We start from the raw sequence: 24273 nt of genomic DNA, 5'->3' as shown, positions 1-24273 counted from the left end.
ATAATGAAGAAAACAAAAAACTAAAAGAAATGAAAACTAAAAATTGTGCAACCTAATCAAATGTTAACAGGAATAGCTAAAATGTATATAACACCTATTGCATGCCAGACGATAGGCAAAGTGCTTCTCATAAATTAACTCAATTATCCTAACTACCTTTGAGATGGGTACTACTGAATTCTTTTTCTTTCCTTCCCCCCCCCCCCCCCCCCCCCCCCCCCGGGGAGGAGAAAACCAAAGCCCCAGAGGTGAAGGGATTTGGGCAGTGACACAAAGCAATTAAGTGGCACAGCTGAGATTTCGACCATGGCAGCATGCCCTCCACTACCAGGCTACACTCCCTCATACTAACTCACTAAAAACATCACTCACGAAAATATCAACATCGTGTGCAAAATTTCCTTCTCTGAAAGTAAAACAAAGCACTAGCAGTAGACCACATGCTGAGTTTGTTTCTGATGAAAGCCATGCTGTCTTAGGCTACGTTGCATTAGTGTTTAGAATTTAAGAGACAGAGGCAGAATCCCAGTATGACAGTTCGTGCTATGGACAATTGTTATAACGTATCCTTTAAATGGAATGTTTGCTTCCATAAAGGCCAGAGGAGCAAGGTGTGCATCAATGACAAGGAAAGGAGTGCACCAATTAAAGTTTTAGCTTTTGGCTCATAAGGAAGGCAGAACGGAAGAAGAAAGATACAGAAATACATGTAAGCCCTCTGTTGCTAATGGGATGAACGTATCTCCCATAACATAAGTTTTTAGGGAAAATTATCTGTGTATTCCTAAATGCCAAAGGAATGAACTACATCTAGGAAATCTATTTTTTATATGTTCAATAAAGGGATCATTTATCACAACCATGTAATAAAAACAGTACTGAAGCAAAGTTCAATACAAGTATTCACTATATAACTTAGAACCACCCTTTACAGTCATACCAAAAACCTCATTTTTTTCTAAACATACACAATATGCCATCTGCAAAAAGGAAAGTCAAGAGATATTTTACAGTAAGTAATGCATGTCCTCTTGCAGATCATAAAAGTTGTAAATCTACCAATTCAAAACTGCTGTGACATATTTTACTTCCAATATGAGTAAGAAAACAAGACTGTCCACCTAGTAATTTTAGATGTGCTGAGTCTTTAAAAGCCCTCACAGTTAAGGAAATGATTTATTTGTATTGAAAACCATAACTTACATACAATTAACCTACCTAGAAAAGGACCAAGAGGGTGCAGAGCTTGTGGGTAACTGATTTGGGGTTCAATTTCATATTTCACAACCAATGAAGAGATGAATTTAAAAAAAAAAAGCTAAGGAAAAGGACTAAAGCCACAAAGAAACGAATTTAACACAATTCTAGTAAACCTGTGTACAGCTAAAGAAACAAACAGTCTAGCACTAGTCTGCTAAAGTAAATACAGTATCAGGCAGTACAAAACAAGCCTTTCCCAAACACCTACAATAGGCAATGTAGAAGCGGGGGAGGGGACACCCATATAGGCTCCCCCCTTGAAGATCAACACCAGTATTTCCTAAAAGATTTTAAGTTTTTTTTTTTCCTCTATTTCAAAAAAGCAGTAACATTGTACTAGCAAGGAAAGAGGGGAGCACTCAATGACCATCCTGAAAGCAAACATAAAACAGTAAACTGAAATGTGTTTAAAATTACCAACTGTAAATACTTTTTCAACATTTTATAAAGCCATGATTTTCAAAAAAGGAGGAAAAGCCAACTTACCTGGATACGTTTTCTGGAATGTATTCTAGAACTGGATACCCATCACTTCTTCTAGACGACAGGTCACCATGTGACTTCCATGACTCCACTAAAGTATTAACAGGAGGAAAGGAACTCATATGTTGGAAAGATTGGTCTCTAGCTGTTCGTGATAAAGATATTGTACCTTGAGCACCAATCCTGTAGTGAAAGGACTGTCCACCTGAATTCACACCAACAATAGCGGATGAAGGGATGCTGGCCTCTGGGTAATAGCTCCCATCATCTGGTTCCTGTTTAATCCCCATTGGGAATCCACTGCCTTCACAGTTACCATCAAAGCCGGGCACAGGTGGTCCTAAAATTCCTGATAGAGAATAATAGTCTTTATCATCCATAAAGGAAAAATATGAACCATCCATAAATGGAAATGGGTTCACTGTTGGATTCCCTTTAAAAGCGGTGCCTGAACACGAATGCTTGGTTGATTCTTGTTTTATTGGTACCGAGAAAGGGGAGTCAGAATTTATTTTGCTATTTCCTCCTAGGCATGAGCTGCTAAAAGCCCCGTCTGGCTCCGGTTTTATGTACTGTACAATGTTAAGCTGGCCAGTCACACCATTGGAGATGGCACTGTCTACTTCCTCACTCTTAGGAAAGGGGACCTCGTGAGCACCTTTCTCGTGGGTGTCTGGACTAGGAACCACATCCCGGGCTGCACTGGATCCAGCAGGGGTGCCAGAGGCAGTGTAGCTGAAGGCATTGTTTACAGGGCTACAGATAGATCCCACAGTACTAGCAGTTGGACTGGAAAGCGTGGATCTGTTGTTTGTGTTGGAAGGGCTGGAAACAGAGCACCTTGAGTTGTTGACGTTTGCAGGGCTAGACACAGAGGATCGCAGAGTGACGTTAGTAGGACTGGAGACCGGAGATTTTACACTGCAATGACTCGGAGGGCTGGATATTGGGGATTTCATGCTACTTAATGGACTTGATAGAGGAGAGCCCACATTACTGGCGTGTGCCGGGCTGTGCGACCTGGAGCCTCGGTTTTCAACATTAGGGGAGCATGTCAACGGAGTCCCCTGGGTGATAGGGCTGTGCACTGTGAAGCTGCCAAAGCTGGCAGACGTGGAGGACACAGAGCTGATTCCTGCAGGGCTGCAAGCTGAAGAGGCCATGCTCAGGGGGCTGCAAACGGATGGACTCTTCTCATGACACACAATAGGGCTTTTAACGATGGCACGCATGACCCCACCATTCACAGAGCTCCCAGAGTCAGACAGGAAGGATCTCAAGGGCCTGTTCACACCACCTAGGGTGGAAGGATGATGGCCATTTTCTTTATAAAATTTCACCAGCTGTTCAACATTTTGATAAATCTTCGCTGGACTCATGCTTCCTTGTTGGTTCTGCTGATCATAGGTGTAGTCAGCATCTCTTACGGAATCCATGTATAAACCCATGGACTCAGCTACAGTTGCTGCAAGTTCCTTGGACTCCAGCTCAGTTTTAATATCAGATGTTAAAATCCCCGACCGATTATTGTCTTGCTGAAGGCAAGGGAGTAGTTCGTGTTTTTCTTTGCTGCTTCCTTGAGTACTGTTGTTTGGAATAGCACCGGAAACACAGCTTACGTTGACAATCTCCATGTAGTTATTCTCATCGGTCCTCTCTGTAGGTCCCAGGGAAGAATGTTCCACAGCCTGAGAAACTTGACCCCACCGTCTTTCCATATCTAGACCTTCAGGGAGACTGTGGTAGCCTTTGGTCTCCATAGCTAACAAATAAATTTATATTAAAAAATCGAATTAGAGTCATTTATAGCCATATCACCCTAGAAGACATTCTAAAGTTGTATTTATTAAACTATAAATACATATTCTACTTACTATAAACGGTACTTCTAGTTATATTAAAATTATTACCTTTTTGGGGTGCTATAACAGAGTACTGACTATAACTTGTCCAGAGGCCAGAATATGAGCAGCAAGCATACAAAATTATTTTGCATGTAAGTAAAAGTAACATATTTGCTATAATACATGTTTTAGAATTTGCAAAGAATGTTCACAAATGTCAACTCACGTAATATTCAGAGTAATCCTGGGGACTGATGAGGCAGACAAGGAGGAAACTGAGAGCTTAGTCATATGGGTTATTTGCCCAAAGTCAAACACATAATAAGCGATGAATATGGGTTTAAAACTAAATCTTCTGACTCCAAAACGTTTGGAGTCTTGCAGCATATGGAAGCTGCTTTCCAGATCTACATGGTTTTATTAAAAACCATACGGAAATGCAATCAATGTTACCATTTCTCAATATAAAATTAAAGTTATCAAGTGAATTATCGCAGGAAAAATAATTGAGATTTTTTAAAAAAAATAAGATTTTTCTTAAAATGTGTTAGTGACGAAGATAATCCCGTATCAGTTCTAAAAAGAAAAGATTCATATATCCTGATTAACTAAGATGGTCCATAGTTCAGACAGGCAGTATGAGAAGCTGCGAATGTCACCACCAGATTCTCTGTATTTCAATACTGACAGGGACTTCAACATGCATCCTTACTTAGTGGTACCTCTGCTATAAAGACTTCTAGCAAAGACAGTTTTATTTTCAAGAGCAAATGGAGGAAGTCTGAGTCCTGACAATTTGTGTTCATTCATTCAACAAATATTTACCAAGTGCGTGCTACATCCTAGGCCTATAAAGACTCACTGAATCTATAGTGACAAACAAAACAGGTACAGTCCTCATCCTCAGGGAGCCCAAAGGTTGTTTTTTTTTTTTTTCTTAGATATACAATCATATTCACCGACTATATAAATTTATTTCATAGACAAAATCATTATAATAGGCTATATTTACATAATTCTATGCATTATATAACTCAATGCAACATTATAAGCCTCTTATTTACCCTAATAACCCTATAAGGTCAGTAAAACTATTATCCAAATGATACATTGGGGAAACCGAGGCTCTGGCCACACAGCTATATGGCAGGGCTGAAATGTAATCCCAGGTCTCTGTACAGCAAGGTATCTCGACCTCGGCACTACTGACATTTGGGGCCTGATGATTCTTTGTGTGAAGGTCTGTCCTTCTGCACTGTAAGATGTTTAGCAATATCTCTGACACCTACGCACTAGACTCCAGTAGCACTCCCCATCCCCAGCTGTGACGACCAAAAATGTCTCCACATTGCCAAATGCCCCTTGGGGCATTGGGGGCAATATTCACTCCTCACTTTGAGACCCACCACTCTCAACAAACATATTTTAAAGAAAATTAACTCATTCTCAGTACAAATTTCATTTGTAAATTTTAATATACAAAACTGCTGAAGTCATTATGTATACATTTTTCAAATCCTTTCAGGTCTGTAAACAATCCATGACCCAAATAAAAGTCCAGTGCAGTTTCTGCAGATCTGTACACCAACATTACTTTAGGCCCTCTCATCCTTCCCCGCCCCACCCCCACCCCCTTGGCCATGCACTACCTCCATCCTCCCTAGCTTCTCCAGAAAAAGAGACCAGGAAGTCCTCAGGCCACAGAACTTATGTTAATTAACAGAGAAAAATAAGAGAATGGCTCTACTAAATAAATTGGCAATAGACATCACAAAGCTGTATTATGACCTTTAATGCCTAAATTGTCTGAGTACCATAAATACCTCTTACTTCTTTGTATTCTACACTTGATTTGAAGTTAGGCAAAAACTATCAATTTCACCACTGCATCCTAAGCAGATACCTAGTACAAATAAAAAATCTTTCATTATAATATAATCGATACTCAATTTGTGATGATTAAACTCCGGTATGTAGCCTACTTTTTAAAGAACATTCTATAAGTTCTTAATCACAAGTCAATCACAAAACAGGGGAAAATGACAAATTACAATAGTTGTTTATCTGGTAACTCCAGCCAAAAAATTTAGTATGGATGAAAGACAAGTTGAAAAAAAAAGACTTAAGTTGAAAACTACAAGTATTCTGTGTTTCTACTTCCACCTAAGAATATTTTGTCCACCCCATACCAAACTTGAATGGATGCATATCTAAGGTATAGATGTTTTAGGTCCAAATACATTAAACACCACAAGAAACATGTCTATTCGTGTTCAAAACTGAACATCTTGGGGTGCCTGGGTGGCTCAGCTGGTTAAGCATCCGACTTCGACTCAGGTCATGATCTCATGGTTCAGGAATTTGAATCCCATATAGGGCTCTGTACTGATAGTGAGGAGCCTGCTTGGGATTCCCTCTCTCTCTCTGCCCCTCTCCCACTAGCTCATGTGCACTCTCTCTCTCCCAAAATAAATACATAAAAATAAACTTAAAAAAAAAAACAAACTGAACATCTTCTGTGTATCACACCCCTTTCCTGGAACCCTGTCCCTAAATCCACATTCTTGTCTTGGTGAACTGCACCACCCTATACCCTAGTGACTGCAGGTTACCCTTGCCTAGGCACCTTTGCCAAAGGCCTCCAAAGGCTCCAGCCTCCCCACCTTCCACCTAGCTGCATTATTCATCTGCACCCCCACACCCCCCCCCACACTCCAAGCAACAGGCCTATCTACCCTGAGTCTGAAAGGAGAATCCCCAGCTCCAGATCCCTCTCCAAAATCCATCCTCCAAACGTTTTTTTGCAAAGGGTGATCACTTACTGCTTTTTTGAAGTTTCACACTGTAAATCTGCCTGCTAAACTCCTGAGAAGTTTTCCAGTACAGAAACCTGTTTCCTTTCTAATCCAATGTCCTCTAAATAATTTGGCCACTGCCCCCTTTTTTCACAACACCTACTAATATTCTAAGGGATGTCTTTCATCATACTGCCTTAAAGCAAGAGCCAAATCTAAGACTTGTGAGGCTGTATGAAGATTTGAAGAGAATCGACGTGGGAGATAGCAGGCAAGTACAATCTTAAGGCACTCTACAAGGAAGCACCTTATCAGCTAACATGCAGCTGATCACAACTTTCCAAGTCCTGTTTGGCTAGCCTTGAACCCTTAATAATAACATAAAACAGCCTGCATTTCACCACGTTATTGACAGGGCTATCGTTAAAGAATTTGCAAAAGGCTTTACTGAAATCTAAATTAGTTCTATTTAAGGTACCGTATTCATCTACCAACTTAATGCACTTCTCAACAAAGGAAATAAAGATTGGCAACAGTAAGGCACAAGACTAGAGGACATTAGCATCTGCATGGCTTCTACTGCAAACATTTTTCAAGATCAGAGTTTTTTAAAAATTTAGGATTATTAAAATATTTTATACTGAGTTCCCCCTATTATTTTAATCAGTCTTCTCTGTAAAAAAAAAAATATATGTATATATATAGATTTCCTATGTTGTCCAAGAAACCTAGGTTGTCTTTCTGGAATTGACACAATAACCATGGCTTGATCAGAATTTCAGTTAACCTGAACGTACTAGTAAATAATGATAATTTTAGTTGATGAATATGAGCCTCATAGAACTTAATAACCAGAGGGTAAAGGAAAAGTTTTTGTTACTGAAGTATAAGATGAAGCAGACACTGGTATACACATCTAGCTTATATAGAATCAGACTTGTCTCCCTTACATTGGAAACTATAACAGAGGCGCTCTTGGGACAAAGGCAAGAACCAGAAAGATCCTTTAATTTTCATGCAAATGACCTCCCCCCAAAACATAAAGGAAATTTCACAAAAGAAAAAGCACTGATAGAAGTTCTACCTTAAGCTACGCATATGCTCTTAAACACTATTTCTGCAAAGGAAAAATCTGACTTTAAAATTTTATGTTTTACAGTCTGTGTTAAATTGTTCTTTTCCATAAGGAAATAGCTTTTTTCAGGAATATTAACAAAGATTCTTGCCAATTTATATTTTATCTGAAAACTTTCACTTTTAATATCCCCCCCCAACCTAGTCCCACTTAAAACATATCATTTTCTATAGTTATTTCACTATAATATGGCACCTTAAAGACAGAATCTTAAAGTCACAATTTTCACTGGTTGTATCGTTGTAAAAGTTTGCCATTCTTAACTACTTTTAGGTCACCCCCACTACGGAACTATTATGATGTTCCCCTCCTTTATAGAGGAGGTAAATGATAGAAACCTGCCCAAGGTCACCTAAGAGTGCTGGAGAACCAGTTAGAACTGAGCACACCTGATTTCTATTCACTCACCTAATTCACTCAGCCACCTGATCTTTCTAAAATCCCCAAGCCACACTATTTCTCCCTTAAAGGAAAAAGTCTCCTTTAGATTATTTTTTTTTAACTTCTATCCTCAGGCATTTCAGCGACAGTGTGCCCTGAACTCAAACATAAAATTCAAACTTCACAGAACTTCACAGATGGGGAACGCTGTTATCATTACTATGTAAATACCATCAATAACAGCACCTGGAGAAATGGCAATACAAATGTTAAGAAGCAAATTAGTGTATTAGGAATTCGGCGGCTTCCAAAACTTGTCTGCTATCAAACAAAAGTTTTCCTAACTTCTAGGTTATAATAAATAGTTAAAACTGATGGTACCCTAGATCATTATGATTCAAACCTGGTCTTTTAAAATTCAGTAGGAAAAGCCATGCACCTAAATTCAGTAGTAGGGTACGGATGACATCAAAAGAAGCTTCATCCCTTCTCCCCTGCCTTTACAATTGCAACTGATGCCACAGAAAGCATTTGCCTCTCCCAAGAGTTTTATAATACTAGGGGACGGTAAATGCACGAATTTCCAGAGCCCCCTTCAAACAGGCTCCATCAGGATTCTGTATCTCCTTCAACTGCCCTTATCCGCTACACCTCCAGCTAAGATCTGGGTGCTTCCGCAATTGATAGAGGAAAGAAATATTATTCAAACGTCCTTTAAAAATTGTGAAAGGAAAACGATCCGAAATTCATCCTTGGGGAAAGGGAAGGGTGGTAGACCTCCCACTGCCAAAGGCAGTTGAAAGCTGCTCGTTAGAGGGCATTTATCCAAAGTGGCCAAACTTTCCCAAAATAGTCCTCTGGCGGCCAAAGGGGGGAAAAAGTGGAAAACCAAAACAAAACAACAAGCACACAGCACCATACTGACTGTGCCTCCGGATTACGCAGCCACTTCTCCCTGCAAAGTGCACGCTCCCGTGCGGCGGCCGCAAGCCGAGTCCGGCAAGCGGCGCCCCGCGGCGCACCCCTACACACCTGCCTCGGCCGGGGTCCGTCTCTCGGCGTCTACCTGTTGCAGCGCTCGCCAACGCCACGACACCCCTGCTGCGGAGCCCCCCTAAATCCAACCACATCCAGGCCAGTGAGTGCCGCTCTCCCTGCAGCGAGAGAGCCCGAGGCAGCAACGCTCTTGCACCCAGGTGACTGCACGGGCTTCCTCCGAGCAGCCTGAAGTTGGCTTGCGTCTCCCCGGCCCAATGACACCCCGGGCGCGGAGAGGCGGAGAGGAGGGGGCAGGGCCAGGGCCAGGGCCAGGGCGGGCGAAGTGGGAAGGGAAAGAGGGAGAGAGGGCGGGCGAAAGCCCGGAGGGGGAGTGGGCCAGCTCCAGGGCCGGGGTGGTCACATGTCCAGATAAAGTTCAGGTTGCTATCCCGCCCCCCTGAGCCCTTCCCATTGGCCCGGAGGGAAGCAAGGCTCCACGCTGCACAGGTCAGGCGGGCTTCTCATTGGACAATCGTGGCTGTCAGTCACCAGGAGGGCGACATGACTGATACAAAGTTGCTGCGACACAGCCTAGACTCGGCAGCTCCCTTAAAGCCGCAGCCACGGCGGGTGCTTGGGGTGCCGGGCAGCAGCTACGACACTGGGTACTGGGCACCATCCACGCTCTGACCCCAGCCCCTCTCGCTCCACTGCCCCAAACTTGCTCGCTCCCACCTGACTCTCCTCCTGGCCGACCTCAGGCTATCTGGAAAGACGTGAAAAGTGTGGTGACGCGGAAGAAGTCGGTTTTCCCGAGATCCAGTCAAGGTGTTGTTCCCTCATGCTCTCCACCTGCAGCGCCAGGTGAGCGGCAGTCCTGGCCCAGGCACCGCCCACAGCGTCCACGCGCAGGGGAGGACTCCTAGTGGGCTTTACCCGACCCCCGAGGTTCCTCTCCCCGCCCCTTTTCTCGGTCTTGCGAGTTACCTCTCAGCGGAGCAGCCGCAGCGTCGCTGCCAGCGAGCAAAAGGATCACGTTCCCACTCGATTTGAATTTCCTTGTTTTAACCGTGCGGGAAAAGTGGGTGATTTCAGTGCAGCCAAAGCCCTTTAAACGCAGCCTCTCTCCCACCCCCACCCACCAAAAAAAAAAAAAAAAAAAAAAGTGCCAGGGTCAAAAGCTGCTGGTCTCCTTTATGATTTTGTTGGTGCATTTATTAGTTTAGTATTGGATTTTTCCACTAGCTCAATTTGAAAGAAAGCTTACCATCAAGGGTATTCACTTCTTTATAATGGGTGGGAGGGGTTGCACATAATTGGGAAAAACATACATACATGAGGGGTATGGAATCAAACAGTTTTCTAAGGATCGAGTGTCTGCAAGAAGAAATTTCGGTTTCCCTCCAACCACCCCCACCTTGACTCTCCTCTCGCCCACCCGAACGCTTTAGTTACTAAGCAAAAGGATGGGCTTCTTAACTTTGATTTCTAAGGACTTTGAAGCTCCGCGTCTGACTCTCGGTTTTAGGCTCCCGGCTGGCCGGGAGTCAGCACCAGTGACGTACACACCTAAATCTGGTCCCCCGGCCCTCGGCGACCCGCAGCCCGGTGGCGGCAGCTGTGCAGCCTCCAGCCTCACCCTTGTCTTGCACCCGCCAAAGTCGGAGGGCGGGGGAGGTTCACCCTGGCTGTGCCCAAAGGCCCCTCCTCTCTTTACAATAATTAAGCTTCGGGATTCCAGACCCCGAACGCTGGAAGACTCGAACTCTCCGCCGCTGCAGGTAGGGAACTCCCTGGCGGCGGGGACGACTCGGTGCTCAGCAGTCCCCTGCGCAGAGCGGCCGAGAGGCCCCCGGGACCCCGCAGCCGGGAGTCCCCGCCAAGTGTCCCAACTTTCCCGCGGGGCCCGCCGTCACGCGCACTCTCCCGACCAAGCGAGCAGTCTGGCATCGATCGCACCCGGGCCGAGCGCGGGCGGCGAGCAGGAACGAAGGGAGTCCCGGACCAAGCGCCGGGGCAAGCGAGGAGGCGGCGGCGCAGCCCGCGTTGACAAATTATTCATTATTAAAGCAATGGACGTGTGTCTTTTACTAAGTTTTTACCTCCCTTACGGAGGGCCGGTCTTGCCCTGGATCTTAGCTTCTTGTAAAATCTAGGTTAGAACCGTGCAGGGTCAGCCGCCGCGATCCCTTGCCCGCCGCCCAGCACCCCTGCCCGGAGGCGGCCCGGCGGGCACCTGGTCTCCTGCCTGCAGCCCGCCTCGGTTCGCCCACCCGCGCCCTCCACGCGGACCCTGCCTTTCCCAGAGCCGCCTCTGAGCTCCCCGGGCCCCCTCCCGCCGCTGTCAGCGCAAAGTGACTGTCGCTGCACTCACCTTTTCTAGGACATGGTGGGGAAGCTGGGGCGGGGGGGGTGGGGGTGAGGACAGCGAGACTCCCGCCGCCGCCGCTGCCGCCGCCACCAGCAAGTCCAATATTAGCAGATCGGCGGTAAGGATGGAGAAGAAGATAATCCTGGCAGTCGCCCTACTGACGGTGGGTAGAGCAATAGACCAGTAGTGTTGTTACCCCGCAGGAGGAGGCGAGGCGGCGGCGCCAAATCGCGCAGAAGGGGACGCGGGCGCCTGCCCGCCCCCAGCAGCGGCGGCCCGGCCTCCAGCCGGCCCCTCTCCCGGGGCTGTTGGTCTCCCAGGCGTTGACGGCGGCGGCCCTGGAAGCCGGGAAGTACAGCGGGATGATTCCGCGCCTGTGCCCCGCAGCGCGGCTCTCCGCGCCCCCTCTTCGGGCCTGGGGTGGCCGGTGACAGCTCCGGCGGCGGAGCGAGTGTGTCTGTGTGTATGTGAGGGGGCGGCCGCAGGGGGAGCCCGCGGCGCCGCGGCCCCCTCCCCGGGTCACACCCTCAGCGGCGGGAGGAGGCTGCAAAGCGTCCAGCCACCGGCTGGTGGGAAATCGGGATGGGGGCGCCAGTGGCTGGCTGCCCTCTCACCCTGGCCCCTGGCCGCACGGAGGCCGAGGGAAAACGGTACCCCCCCCCAGGCACGTAACCCTCCCTCCACCACTTCCCACGGCCCCCCAAAGTCTGGGCCTGAGCTCCCGCCCTGGCCTCAGGTGCAGTCCCCACCCGCGGGGGGCGGCGCGGGCTGGGGACCACGCGCGGGGGGCGGGAGTGAAAAGTTTCTTTTCCTGCTCCCTCGCCGCCCACCCAGTGAAGCTGCTCCTCTCCCCCTCTCCAGGGCTCGCGGCGCCTTTGCCCCACCCCCACCGTGGGGGGGGGGGGAGGGACGCCGGGTAAGGACCGGGTGTCTGCGCGTGTGGGGAGAGTGGTGAGGAGCGGCGGCCGTGACCGGTCCCCTAGCTCTGACAGCGGCTGACACACGGCCGTCCGTGGCTCCGCGGAGCGAGCTGAGTAAGGGGCCCAGCGCCAGGACCCCTCCCCCTCCGCTCGCAGAGCGCTGCGCGCCCCCGCGCCGCCCCGCGCGCCCCCGAGCCCTCGCGCCAGCCGGGGCAGACACCTACGCAGACGCGAAAGTGAAAGGGGGGAGAAGCAGCGGGGTAGGCTGATGCAGGGCAGGGGGCAGAGAATGAAGCTGTGGCCCGGGGTCCCGGGATTCTCCCACTCCCTCTGCCCTGAGAGCAGTCTGCCGCCTCCAGGCTTCGCAGCCTGCCCAAAGTCCCACATCCGTCACTCTCTGCCACACAGAATCCCCCCCCCCCCCCAATCAGGGGATACGTGTGCGCTTGTGTGTGTTTGTGTGTGTGCGTGTTCACGTGCATTCACGTGTGTGAGATACACGTTCAGTCACAGACTCTCCCACTGCACCGTTACACTTACCTTTGGTGGAAAATTTGGGGGGGGGGATGGGGGTGCATTGTGACTGTCACTACCACTTACAGGCTTCCTTGCTTCTTGTCCTTTAGGATTTAAATCCCGCGAACTGACCCTGCACACCCCCTTCCCGGTTTAACACTCTTCCTAAAGGATCTCTTGACCACCACCCTACCCGCCCGCCCCCACCCCCGCCCTTTTCTGGGTTCTTTCCCTTTTTCTTTCCTAAATAGCTGTGAAAGTTGCTAATCTCTTCCCACACAAAACCGTGTTAAACACGGAGCTGCCCTGTTGAAACAATCACTGCCTTTCTTCAAACACATTCCCACTGTCCGAAAATCGAGCTTCCCTCTGCGTCCGTCACCCACGCAGTGTTGGCACTGCTCAGTTGTTAGATAGTTGAAGGTGGCATTTTGGCCTCTAATAAAACCTTTTTTGCCTCAGTTTCCTTATTTATAGGGAATGTGAAGTTCTTAAGGTGTTATGTTTTAAGTGAAATCAAGATAATAATAACATATTTTCAAAATTGACATTAATAATTACTTAGAAGTGTCCTGACTGCAAAACCTGAATCTTGAAATGCATCAAAAATAAGATGGATTGACATTGATGGATTGGTAAAATGCACAGAAGGATGGATAGATATGTGATGAAGAATGTATATACTCTAGTACAATATTAATGGTAGAGTTTAGTTGTTGGGTATACAGGTGTTCGCTGTAAAATTCTTTCTGCTCTTATGCATGTTTGAAATTTTACATAATGAAATATTAGAGAAAACTCTTATTTAAGGTAACCTATGTAATATAAATTCTGTTTACAAAATTAGTAAATTAGCTATTGATTTTTCCTTTCTCTTTTAAAAAAATGATTTACCATAAACATTCTTTACCTAGATACTCCACCATGATTTTAATCAATAATTTCCATTACAGACAACTTGTCAGAGATCAGACTATGGTGTAAAGAAGGTTATTATAAGTGCCACATTTTAGAAATTTAGAAGATTTCTTCCTGTGTTTTTTCTTGACCGTTCTCAAAATGTTATCTTCCCTGCCTTAAAACCATTTGGTATTATAAAACTAAGATTGAGTTTTTAAGCATATATAAATATTCTTTTGAAACTTTTCCACACCAAAATAGCTGGGGGGTGGGGGGGAGTATATGCCCATATATAGCAGTTTTTTTATCTTCTGGGAGGGATGTTAGGGGATCTTGCAATTATTGACAGGCAAATCTCTGGGGATATCTGAGTATTTACATACTTGCCCAAACATTTGAACAATTAGGTTTTCTTCATGTTTTTATTTTGTTGTGCTGTCTGTAAGACAAGAGGTGGTCCTGTGCCACCCTGTAAGGAGAACAGCTCCAGGATAAGATCTTGGCTCTGTCATCTGAAGAGAAGGTGAGGCTTGTTTTGCTTGGAATCACCCCACGATGATGCCTCTGAGAGACTCCACCAAAGATGGGGATGCGGGGTGTTCTGGTTGTTTGGAATATTCTTTATGCCAATATTCATTAATAAAGAGTCCTATCACCTTAAAAAAGTGTATGCCTAGAAATGCCCTTACTTGCTTGTTTTTAAAGCTGTCTCAAGAAAGTTTGTTCTTTTCATCCTTTTAGATAAGCATATTTTCTCTTTGCAAAAGGATGAAAATGTGTTTTTTTTAAATAAAAATTAAGAAAGGAAAAGCACAGAAAAGAAACTTAACTTCAGATAGAGACAATTTACCAGTGCCATACAGTCTTAAATCTTAAAGCAGCAGCAATAGTTATGACCCTTTTGATAATAGATCACCTAGGTCCACAGTCACTGTACCTTAGGACACCTCCCTCCCTCATCCCATTAGTGTCACATTCCCTGAGGTTTGCCACCATAAAATGCAAGACTCAGCATTTGCAATTTACATGTGTGACATCACATCCTCTATTATATAACTTCAGATACAAAGCCTAATATCATCTAAGTTTGTGTTGGAAAAATTCTCCCTTGCTCTTTATTTTAGCTTTAGCAGAGCCACCCATTAGTTCCCTGATCCTAGTCCTATTTCTTCAAACAGCTGACTGTTTGGGGGAAGAAAAAAAGGCATAGAGTAGTTTTAGCCATGAAATCATTACCCACCCACCCCCAAAATTGTTTTGAATATATTTTGAAATGTATTAAATACCTCCCTTTATGTCTTAACTTACAAGAAAGTAAAGACTATTAGGTATCATATAATTTAATTGTATTCAATAATTTTTAGAAGTTAAAGGCTAAGTATTTGGCCATAGTTAAAGTCATTAATAAGCCCAGCCATGCTGGCATTTTTTTCTTTCTAAAAAGCTAGGCTCCCCACCTCCCCTGCTGTCTCTTACCAGCTGTTGGAAAGAGTTGAGAAAGACAGAGAGAATCAGCAAGAAAGGAGGGGGGTGTTGGAGAGAAAAGACAAATAGGGGAATAATATAAGATAGAGCTTTTTCCTTGTTTATTGCAAAACACACATGTTACAGTTTATAAACATTGCAAGCAAATAAGAAATTGTGGACCAGAAGATAAATAGAAAACATATCAGTGTTTTTGTTAATATCCAAAATAGACCAAGCTCAATTTTCTAGACTCCTTGGAATATTTTTATTAGCTTTGGTTATTCATCCATTTCTGTATTTGTTTACCTAACTATTTATTCATCTATCTACCTTAATTTCATTTGTAGTCATTTTAAATAAAAATATAAAAACCTAATACATTTCTATGGCCAGATTTTGAGATGACAGAGCACCCAACAGCACATGCATCACAATTAGTATGCCATATTATTAGAAGCAAATCAGATTTCACTGTGCCTACACTGATGTTCTAAATTTAGAAATAATGTACAGTAGTTGAAAAGGGGGAGAGGAACTTAGAGCAGTATATTTTAATAAAAATAAAGATATTTTTTTTCTGTCCTCTTTTTCTTGCTTTAGTACAGGAAATTCGTCACCTTTAAATAACTGTGCTAACCTTACATAAATAAATTCATGGTTTGTTTGCACATTAGGACTATACCAATGCTGTTTCTCTGATATTACATGCAATAACAACCACAGAAAAGTGAAACAATCCAGTGGGTCAGGTGTGAGAAACAGAAGAGTCTCTGTTGAACTTGATGAAAACTCATTTAGAATTTCTCATTAGGACTTCACAGGAGCAGTTAGCTTTTCAGTAGTTGGCACTATATTTTTAGCAGCATTTTAACAGCTGTCAGTAACAACTAAGACAACATTTTGATCAACACCATTTTTTTTTATTCTAACAAAGATGATTACAAAGAAGCAAAATCTTTTAGGATTTCAATGTTTAGCTATGAAAAATCACAATAAAGAAGATTTTTTTTTGCGATATAAAATGTTAATAGTACCTCAAGGGCAGGTAATAAGGTATCCATACAAAATGAGGCCAAGTAGATTTTTAAATTTTAATTTTCTGATGCCTAGGTACACATAATAAAGATTATTTTATTCTTAAAAGGTATGTTCCATGTCAGAAATAGAAACGTCAGAATAAGAATGTGCAGTGTATCTTGTCATATATTTGCAAGTAGGTCAAGAATAGCCATGTGGGCACCCAAAATGAATAAAATCTTTCCTCAACATTAAAGTTTATAAAGGGAGGTTATCATATGTCAGATATATGACACTGGAAATAGCAGACAGAAAAATGTAAGAAGCTTCATGGCGGATGTCATCTTTCTTCCTAAAGATAGAGGTAAATTTGCTATGGGTAATGCATTACAAAGCAAACCAAAACTAAATCTCTGCAAGTGTCAAATTTTCCTTTCACCCATAGTCTCCCCAAGTGATTTCTGTTCCAAGGCAAGTAGGGGTAATAGTATATTATTAAAGCAGCCTACTGAATCATCTTATTTAGAGGTCATCTACTCATTTTGAGGACCTAATCCAAGTTTTGAGTTTGTCCCAACTAACGCAGCTGAGTATTTCCCACTTCATCTAGCTGGCACAGTGAGGAAATTAATGCATTCTTATGTCGAATGATATTTTTATATTACTGCATTTGTTTTTCTAATCCTTTTGGGGACACTTATCTATTAGCTCTTTCTACATGAAGCATTTTTAACTGCTTGGTAGGACTTTTTTTCAACAGATACATGCAACTTTAGTAAAAACTGAGATATCCTTTAGTAAAAACTTTAGATATCCTTTCCTCTTTCCCAGCACCAACCCCTGCCAGATGCAAATCTTTTGGTGTTAACAGTTTTTCACAGATCATTATATGGTTTTCTTGGTGCATAAATTTTGGACATTAAATATCCATGTGTAAAAATGAAACATCTATAAACCATTTCTATACGGAAGGTATATGCCACATAAATTATTAATATTTAAACCACAATCTATTTTGAAGTGCTTAGTGCTAATTATAGCTAGACTTTAATATTTTATCAAAACAAGTAGACATGTTTCCATTTCAACTAGTTCATTACTTTAAAAAAAAAAAGTTTTGTAATGGCCTTTGCCATGAATGTAGTAAAACCATGTCCTCTAAGTAGAAGTTAAGTAGACTTATTTAAAAACTTTTTTTAAATGTTTATTTATTTTTGAGAGAGAGACAGAGTGCAAGTGGGGAAGGGGCAGAGAGAGAGGGAGACACAGACTCAGAAGCAAGCTCCAGGCTCTGAGCTGTCAACACAGGGCCAAATGTGGGGCTCCAACTCACAAACAAGGACCTGAACTTAAGTCAGATGCCCAGTCCAACCGACTGAGCCCCCCAGGGGACCCAAAGTCAAGTAGACTTATAATGCCTCTATACAATGACAGTAGAGATTGCTTTCTTGTGTAAAGGACCAAATAAGCACCTAGAGTCTTGAGATTTTTCTAATATTTATCAATGTAACTTTTTTTGTTTTGCTTTTTACTTGAGAGAGAGAGACACAGAGAGAGAGAGAGAGAGAGAGAGAGAGCATGAGTGGGGAAGAGGGGGAAGAGGGAGGAAGAGCTCCACACACAGCACAGAGTTTGACTCCGAGCTTGATCCTATGACCCTGGGATCATGACCTGAGCTGAAATCAAGAGTCAGGCACTCAACCAACTGAGCCACCCAGGCACCCCATGAATGTAATATTTAATGTATTGTTTGAGGTAATACAAAAGCACATGTTTTTATAATAATTGTATGCCTCAAAAAAGAAAAATCTCCAGGAAAATTATTATAATTACATCATTTCAACATATATCACTCCCCTATTCATTTATAAATTATTGCTTTTATTTTCAATTTGAGTATCACATGAACTAAAGCTTTGTTTGAAAATACAATTAATTTTTAAATTATCTTTATTTGTAAATATATATATTATTATAATTCAATAAAAACTTCCAAGGAACATAATACAGTATCATTTATGCATATCTTTTTATTCACTATAAGTTATTTCCATCGCCCCATGTGATTACAATACTAAAACACAACTACTGGTACATTAACAAACTATGGACCCAATAGCTAAATCAAGATTATTAATCACAGCAAGTGCATTCACTGGGAAATTCAAACAAACAATAACTTCTGCAGATATTTCAAAAAGTCCAAGGTACAAGAAAGAGCCGAAGTTCAATCTTCTTGAATGAAAAATCCAAGCAAAAATAATCTGTCTAGAACTATACTTCACTACCCCTTTTCATAGAACCAGCAAATCAAGCATTACTGTAGAGTCAGCTTACATGGCTTAGAATTCTGGCTTCATCACCTACTAAACTTATGACCCAGTGCAAATTACTTAATCTTTCTAAATTTAGTTTTCCTTATTTGTAAAATGAGATTATTGATACCATAACAGGATACGTACTTAACATAGTACTTGGATCCAGTAAGTGCTCTCAAAAATGCTAAATATCTATCTCTGGAGGTTTGTCATAGAAAATCAAGATTGATTCTCTGGAGAATTAAAGATCTTGCTTCCAATCAAAGGATTTTCAAGGACCCTTGAGAATCAGAGCTTCACCTGAGATCTTCAAGCATTTGACTTCTGAGACTTCTCTTTTCTAAAACAGAGATTCTCAAATTTTAGCATGCATCAGAATTACCTGGAGAGCATGTTAAAAGAGACTACTAGGCTCCACCCCCCAGAGTTTCTCGTTTAGTAGGTATGGGGTGGGGCCTAATAATTTGCATTTCTAACAAGTTCCCCCCTTGAGGCTACTGCTGCTAATCAGGAAAATACTCTTTGAGAACCACTGCCCTAGGGGACAGTGAATGAAACAATTGGTTCCGGGCTGCTCCCTTTGCTGGCAGCTGCTACTGGGAGTGTAGGGGGTGGGGATGAGAAACAGGAAGTAGGGGACAGAAGAAAGGAAGTGTCAGGTAGTGATAAAAAAAAAAAAGAGTAGGGGTAAGGGGTGGCCTTCATAATCACATAATTATCGGAATAACAAGACTGACTAGCTGCTGTTGAGGACTTTCTCTTTAAATACACAGCCTTTGAACTGTATGTTGATTTTTCTAGACCTCTGGATTCCTCCTCTGAATCAGTATTTGGGAAGTACTTTATCACTTTCAGACTCTTGAAGTACCTATTGGTTTATTATTGTATTATCTTAAGGCACTAACTTTGGTTTATTTGGGGGAGCTGAGAATTGATAGCCCAATTCTTTTAATTGCACACAGTTCATTGTAGTCAAGTCCAGATCACTTTTCCCTCTCAATTCTGAGTGTGACATGAAGATGGGTTCATTTCTCTTGAGTTAGATTTTAACTGAGTTCTTTTTTCAGTTTTCATTCTATCATAAGGGAACATTAGATCAATTGGATGTGATCAAGTTTTGACAAAGTCATAACGGTTCATTCCTAGTTTTTAACCAAATATGGTATCAGGAAATTTCTAATGTTTTCCCCAGGAACTCAGGCCTACTGTTTATACCTATAATAATGTTATCACTTTATTAAGAAATGATATTGTCATTGTAGGATTTTCTGTCCTCAAGAAGCTGAAAAATAAAATCCAATCAAGATAGATGAAACTCCTGGGGTGCCTGGGTGGCTCAGTCGGTTGAGTGTCCAACCCTCGGTTTCAGCTCAGGTCATGAGTTTGTTCAAGCCCCACATGGGGCTGGGCACTGACAGTGCAAGCCTGCTTGGGTTTGTCTCCCTCTCTCTCTGCCCATCTTGAACACACACTCTTTCTCTTTCAAAAATAAATAAACTTAAAAAAAAAAAGATAGATGAAATTCCTATATTTATAGAGATGCACCTAAAGAACAAGCAAGTAAAGCCAACAGAAATAAAATAATGCTACATTCCTAGCATTACTTAAATCAAACTTGACCTGGAATGAGCAAGATAAAAAGGGCAAAGTAGAATATGTATCTGGGAGGAAACTTGGTGTTATAGTTAGCAATGGACCTCAATTGGAGCATTACGTCATTCATGGGTTGTAGAAACAATTCAGAAAGAAAACCTAATGTCAGTAACAGTTTTTGAAAGTAAGATATACATGAAAAAATTAAAATGATTGGATTTCCTTAATCTAGTAGAGAGTGACATCATACAAAACGATTCATAACAAGTTAGGTAACCCATTGAGTTCATTTTATTTTTTGCCACTGTAAAAATCACTTAGAGTTTTTGACTGCTTTTTAATGTTGCTATATTAATATTTAATTATAATATTATAAAGTATAACATATTTTATACATTTATAAATGTTTCATGAAATATTTCAAGCTTACCAAAAAAATAATCACAGCCTACAGACTTTAAGTAGTCACCAACCACCTTTATATCATGAGGTGGGAACAATTTGTCATATTTGCTGCAGAAGTATAAAAACCTGCATGGGAGTGATACATTCCTATTTCTTGATAGGGGTTACTGTTGGAGAGGGAAGGAGCCAAAAAGTATAGAGGGTAGGCTTTCATCACCTGGGAGTTTCACTCCCACTGTTATATACCCTCGGTATTGCACTCTTGGCCCAAGAGTTTAAGAGGGAATTAGTTCTTAATATATGCAAACAACACTCCAAGTGGGGCTGTTGGATAATCCCAGCTCATGGTTTCAGTTGAGGGAAGGGATTTAAAAGTCAAACTATTCTCTCTGAGATCCTCAAGAATGAAGATGACTTCAGGGCAATGAGAACTGCCCACCTCAGAGACTACTGATCCTTGGAACAGAGCAATTCAAGTTCAGTTCATTTCAATGGTACTACTTCTTGGGTCACTTTTTAATCATCTTTTTTCTTAGCCCAATTGATTCCAATCACCTTTTTTTCAATGAAATGCAAGACTCACATAATCCATTGCATGTTGATTTAACTCATTACCAGAACTATTCTGATTGGTTTGCCTATGCTGTATGAATTGCTAAATATTTTGACTCTATCCTAGAGAAAAGTGTTCAGTCCAAATTGGGCAGGTATCTTAGCTTGTTTGGGCTTCTATAACAAAATGCTACAGACTGTATAGTTTATAAACAGCAGAAATTTATATCTCACAGTTCTGGAGGATGGAAATCCAAGATCAGGGTGCCAAAATGGTCACATGAGAACCCTCTTCTGGATCGCAGGCTTCTTGTTGTATCCTCACGTGGTGGAAGACGTCAGAGAGCTCCTCGGGGACTCTTTTATAAGGGCACTAATCCCATTCACGAGGACTCTGCCCTTATAACCTAATCATTTCCCAAAGGTCCACTTCCTAATATCATCACTTTGGGGATTAGGGTTTCAACCTATGAATTCTAGGGAGACACAAACATTCAGACCAAACCAACAAGGCTTAGGAATTCAGTGAGTTTAACCACAATTTAGCTCATTTTATTTGGTAATATGTTGCCCTTCAAGCTAGTTCTTAAGTACTTATGTATTATGTATTCTTAAGTACTAGTTCTTAGAACTTAAGTTCTTAAGTACTAATGTATTAGGTACAAATGAAGCTCCCATAAATGGGTGGCTTAGATAGGAAAGAAGTTTAATTCTATATCACATAAGGTCAAGAAAAATGAACCTTGTCCAGGGTAGATAGGTGGTTTTGCTACATGAGGTCTTCAGGAACCTCTTTATGGGGCAAATTTTACCACCCCAAAATATGCCTCTTTGACATATTATTTTTTTTGACATATTGATTATTTTAAGCTGGTTATTTTTAAGAAACTGTGGACATAAGAGAATCTCTGAAAACCAATTAGAAGTTACCTTTTTGTAGAAGTCATTTACATGTGTAAGAGAAATGTCCGTTTGTGAAAGTGTCTCCTTGGCTATTCCAAGATAACTCTAATTCTCTAGAAACTGTTATCAGTGGAGAAGGCATGGATTTAAATCCATGTAACATTACCCTTCTTTACTGTGCTTTTCCTGGTAACCTTCCATAACTGACTCTCCACATCTTTTGTCTTTTGCTGGAGCTATTTACAATGATAGCTTTGGCCATTTCAGAGACTTAATTTTCCCAGGTCTTTTCCATATATACATTTTATTGAACTTTGGTTGGTATTTCTCCTGTTAATCTGTCTCATGCCAATTTAATTCTTAGAGTAGCCAGGAGAAATTTGAAAGACAAAGAAAAATATTTTCTCCCCAATAGCCCCAATTCTGTAGAGTGTTGTCCTCATCTATATGGTGGAAACTGTGTCACCAGCATCATATCCACAGTTTTCTATTAAAAACCAAAATTTTTGACCAGGTAATTTGTACACATCGCTTCTGCTTACATCTCACTAGCTAGAGCAATTTTCAAGAAAGATTGACTGGCCATACGCCTGCCAAAACTATAGTTCTACTACTAAAAGGAAGAGGGGGAGAATAAGTACAGGGGACAATTAACAGCCTTTGTCATGTGATGATCAACTCCACTGAGCAGAGAAGAAAGTGAGACAGGCTTAAACTGTGGCAGAAAGATCTAAAGTTATAGCTGATGCTATAAGAAATGATGTGTGGAAGGGTGGGCAAGGTCAGGGGCCAGGATGTAGATACTGGGATCAGGATTTACACTCTCAAAATCAAAGGGGCCATCTGTTGCAATACACCTAGATTGTGGAATCAGTGGTAACCAAAGATTCTAGTTAAGATGAGCTAACCTTTCACCAAGCCATGTGGTAAATTTATAGAACATGCTAGATTCAATTAATGATTTTTTTAAACTGAGAAGAAACATATCCAATACAAACCAATCTCAAAAAACAAATCATTGCAATATAATGAGAATTTTAGCTATTCGAGATATATCAGTAGAGTTTGAAATGCAAGTAATACTATTCCATAGAAAGCCAAAAGAGCTCAGATTTTAACCTGCACATGACACAGAAATAGAGAGCTAGTATGTGGCCCCCAGTGTTTATATTAGCACACACAGGGGGAATGTGCAGGAGATTACAATCTCCTTTAGCATGCTGCCAGAGCACCACAGCACAAGGTTAAGAGCAGGCCTGATGTTCAGTGGGTTAGTACCAGGACAATTCCTTGCTTACAGCCTGTGGCCCTGCTGATTGGCTGATACCCATGCCTGATTGGTAATGCTGCCATACATGTCATTAAATATTAACAACATTATTCTTGCTTTTAAAGACTATTCAAAATTTCCTTGAGAGATGATCAAACTACAATGGCCCAGGAAAAAGGTTCTTAAGAAAAAAGGAAGAGTTTCTTCTCCAATCTGCAAAAACTCTTCATATAGGATAGATAAAATAGAGAAAAAAAAGAGACAACACCCAGGTTGATCTGTCAATCCATCTTTGAGTTAGTAATGTAGAAGGTCTGCAGAAAGCATACATTTTGCTAGTTTTGATTCATATGCTATTCAGAATTTACTGACCTTTCTGGAATTTTGATGAAGCATTCTAGATTCCCCATACATTCCAGATGCCATGTATCTACTTACAGAATGTGAAATGTTGAGACAGATTACAGAGGAAGTTGTGGACTTCCTACTCTGGAGAAATTTAGAAGGAGCATTTCCTCTGATCTGAAACGGCAAAGGCAGGGGTCTGTAAGCAGGGTGATGGATAAGCTATCCATCAGTTTGTTTAGCCTTTTAAATAATTACTTTGCAAAGAGGAAATGAGATCAGGAAGAAAGAAAGGCCCAATATAGCCTGATGAATCAGTGGGTGATAAAGTACATTGGAACTTTGACATCCAGCCTTTTACATTTTCTTTTGAAAAGTTGCCTCTATGTCATAAACCAAGTATCACTTAGAAGAGGAAATCCAGCAGGGTTTGTCTTTTAGAGTGGCAATAAAGTATAAAGGTTAAAAGCATAGACTCTGGAGCCAGATTTAGCTTGGGTTTAGATCCTAGCTTTGCCTGGGTAGCTGTGTGACTCTGGGCCTCAGTTTCGTCACCTATAAAATGAGATACTACAACTTACCTCATAAGGTTGTTATGGGGATTAACAACCTATAAAATGGATTATATGTAGTAAACAATTAACAATAACTATGATATTTTTCATACCATTAATCCTAAACCATTTGTTCCTACCCATTACTCTACCCATATTCTTTCCTGCTGTCCGTTAACTTGACATCTGATCTTATTGGATCTCTTCTCCCTTTTTGTATTTTCCTTACTGGTTTATTTGATATTCATGGCTGTCTGCCTGGCTTC

The 24273-nt window shown here is 42.1% G+C and overlaps 1 protein-coding gene across 2 annotated transcripts in view; it reads right to left on the bottom strand.

The window, feature by feature from the left end:
* Nucleotides 1-9215, bottom strand: part of NR3C2 (nuclear receptor subfamily 3 group C member 2) — a 348657-nt gene extending 339442 nt beyond the window's left edge. For both annotated transcript variants that reach the window (XM_019828874.3, XM_003984956.6), the window contains exons 1-2: nt 8931-9215; nt 1747-3505 (exon numbers count right to left, since the gene is read on the bottom strand). In XM_019828874.3, the coding sequence (XP_019684433.1) occupies nt 1747-3503 (1757 nt within the window). In that variant the 5' untranslated portion in view covers nt 3504-3505; nt 8931-9215. The remainder of the gene's footprint in view (nt 1-1746; nt 3506-8930) is intronic.
* Nucleotides 9216-24273: the final 15058 nt, after the last annotated feature.

This window comes from Felis catus, chromosome B1 (assembly GCF_018350175.1).
Source record: "Felis catus isolate Fca126 chromosome B1, F.catus_Fca126_mat1.0, whole genome shotgun sequence".
NCBI classification, from domain to species: Eukaryota; Metazoa; Chordata; class Mammalia; order Carnivora; family Felidae; genus Felis; species Felis catus.
The sequence above is the reverse complement of the archived record's forward strand: the minus strand, read 5'-3'. Positions and strand labels throughout refer to the sequence as shown.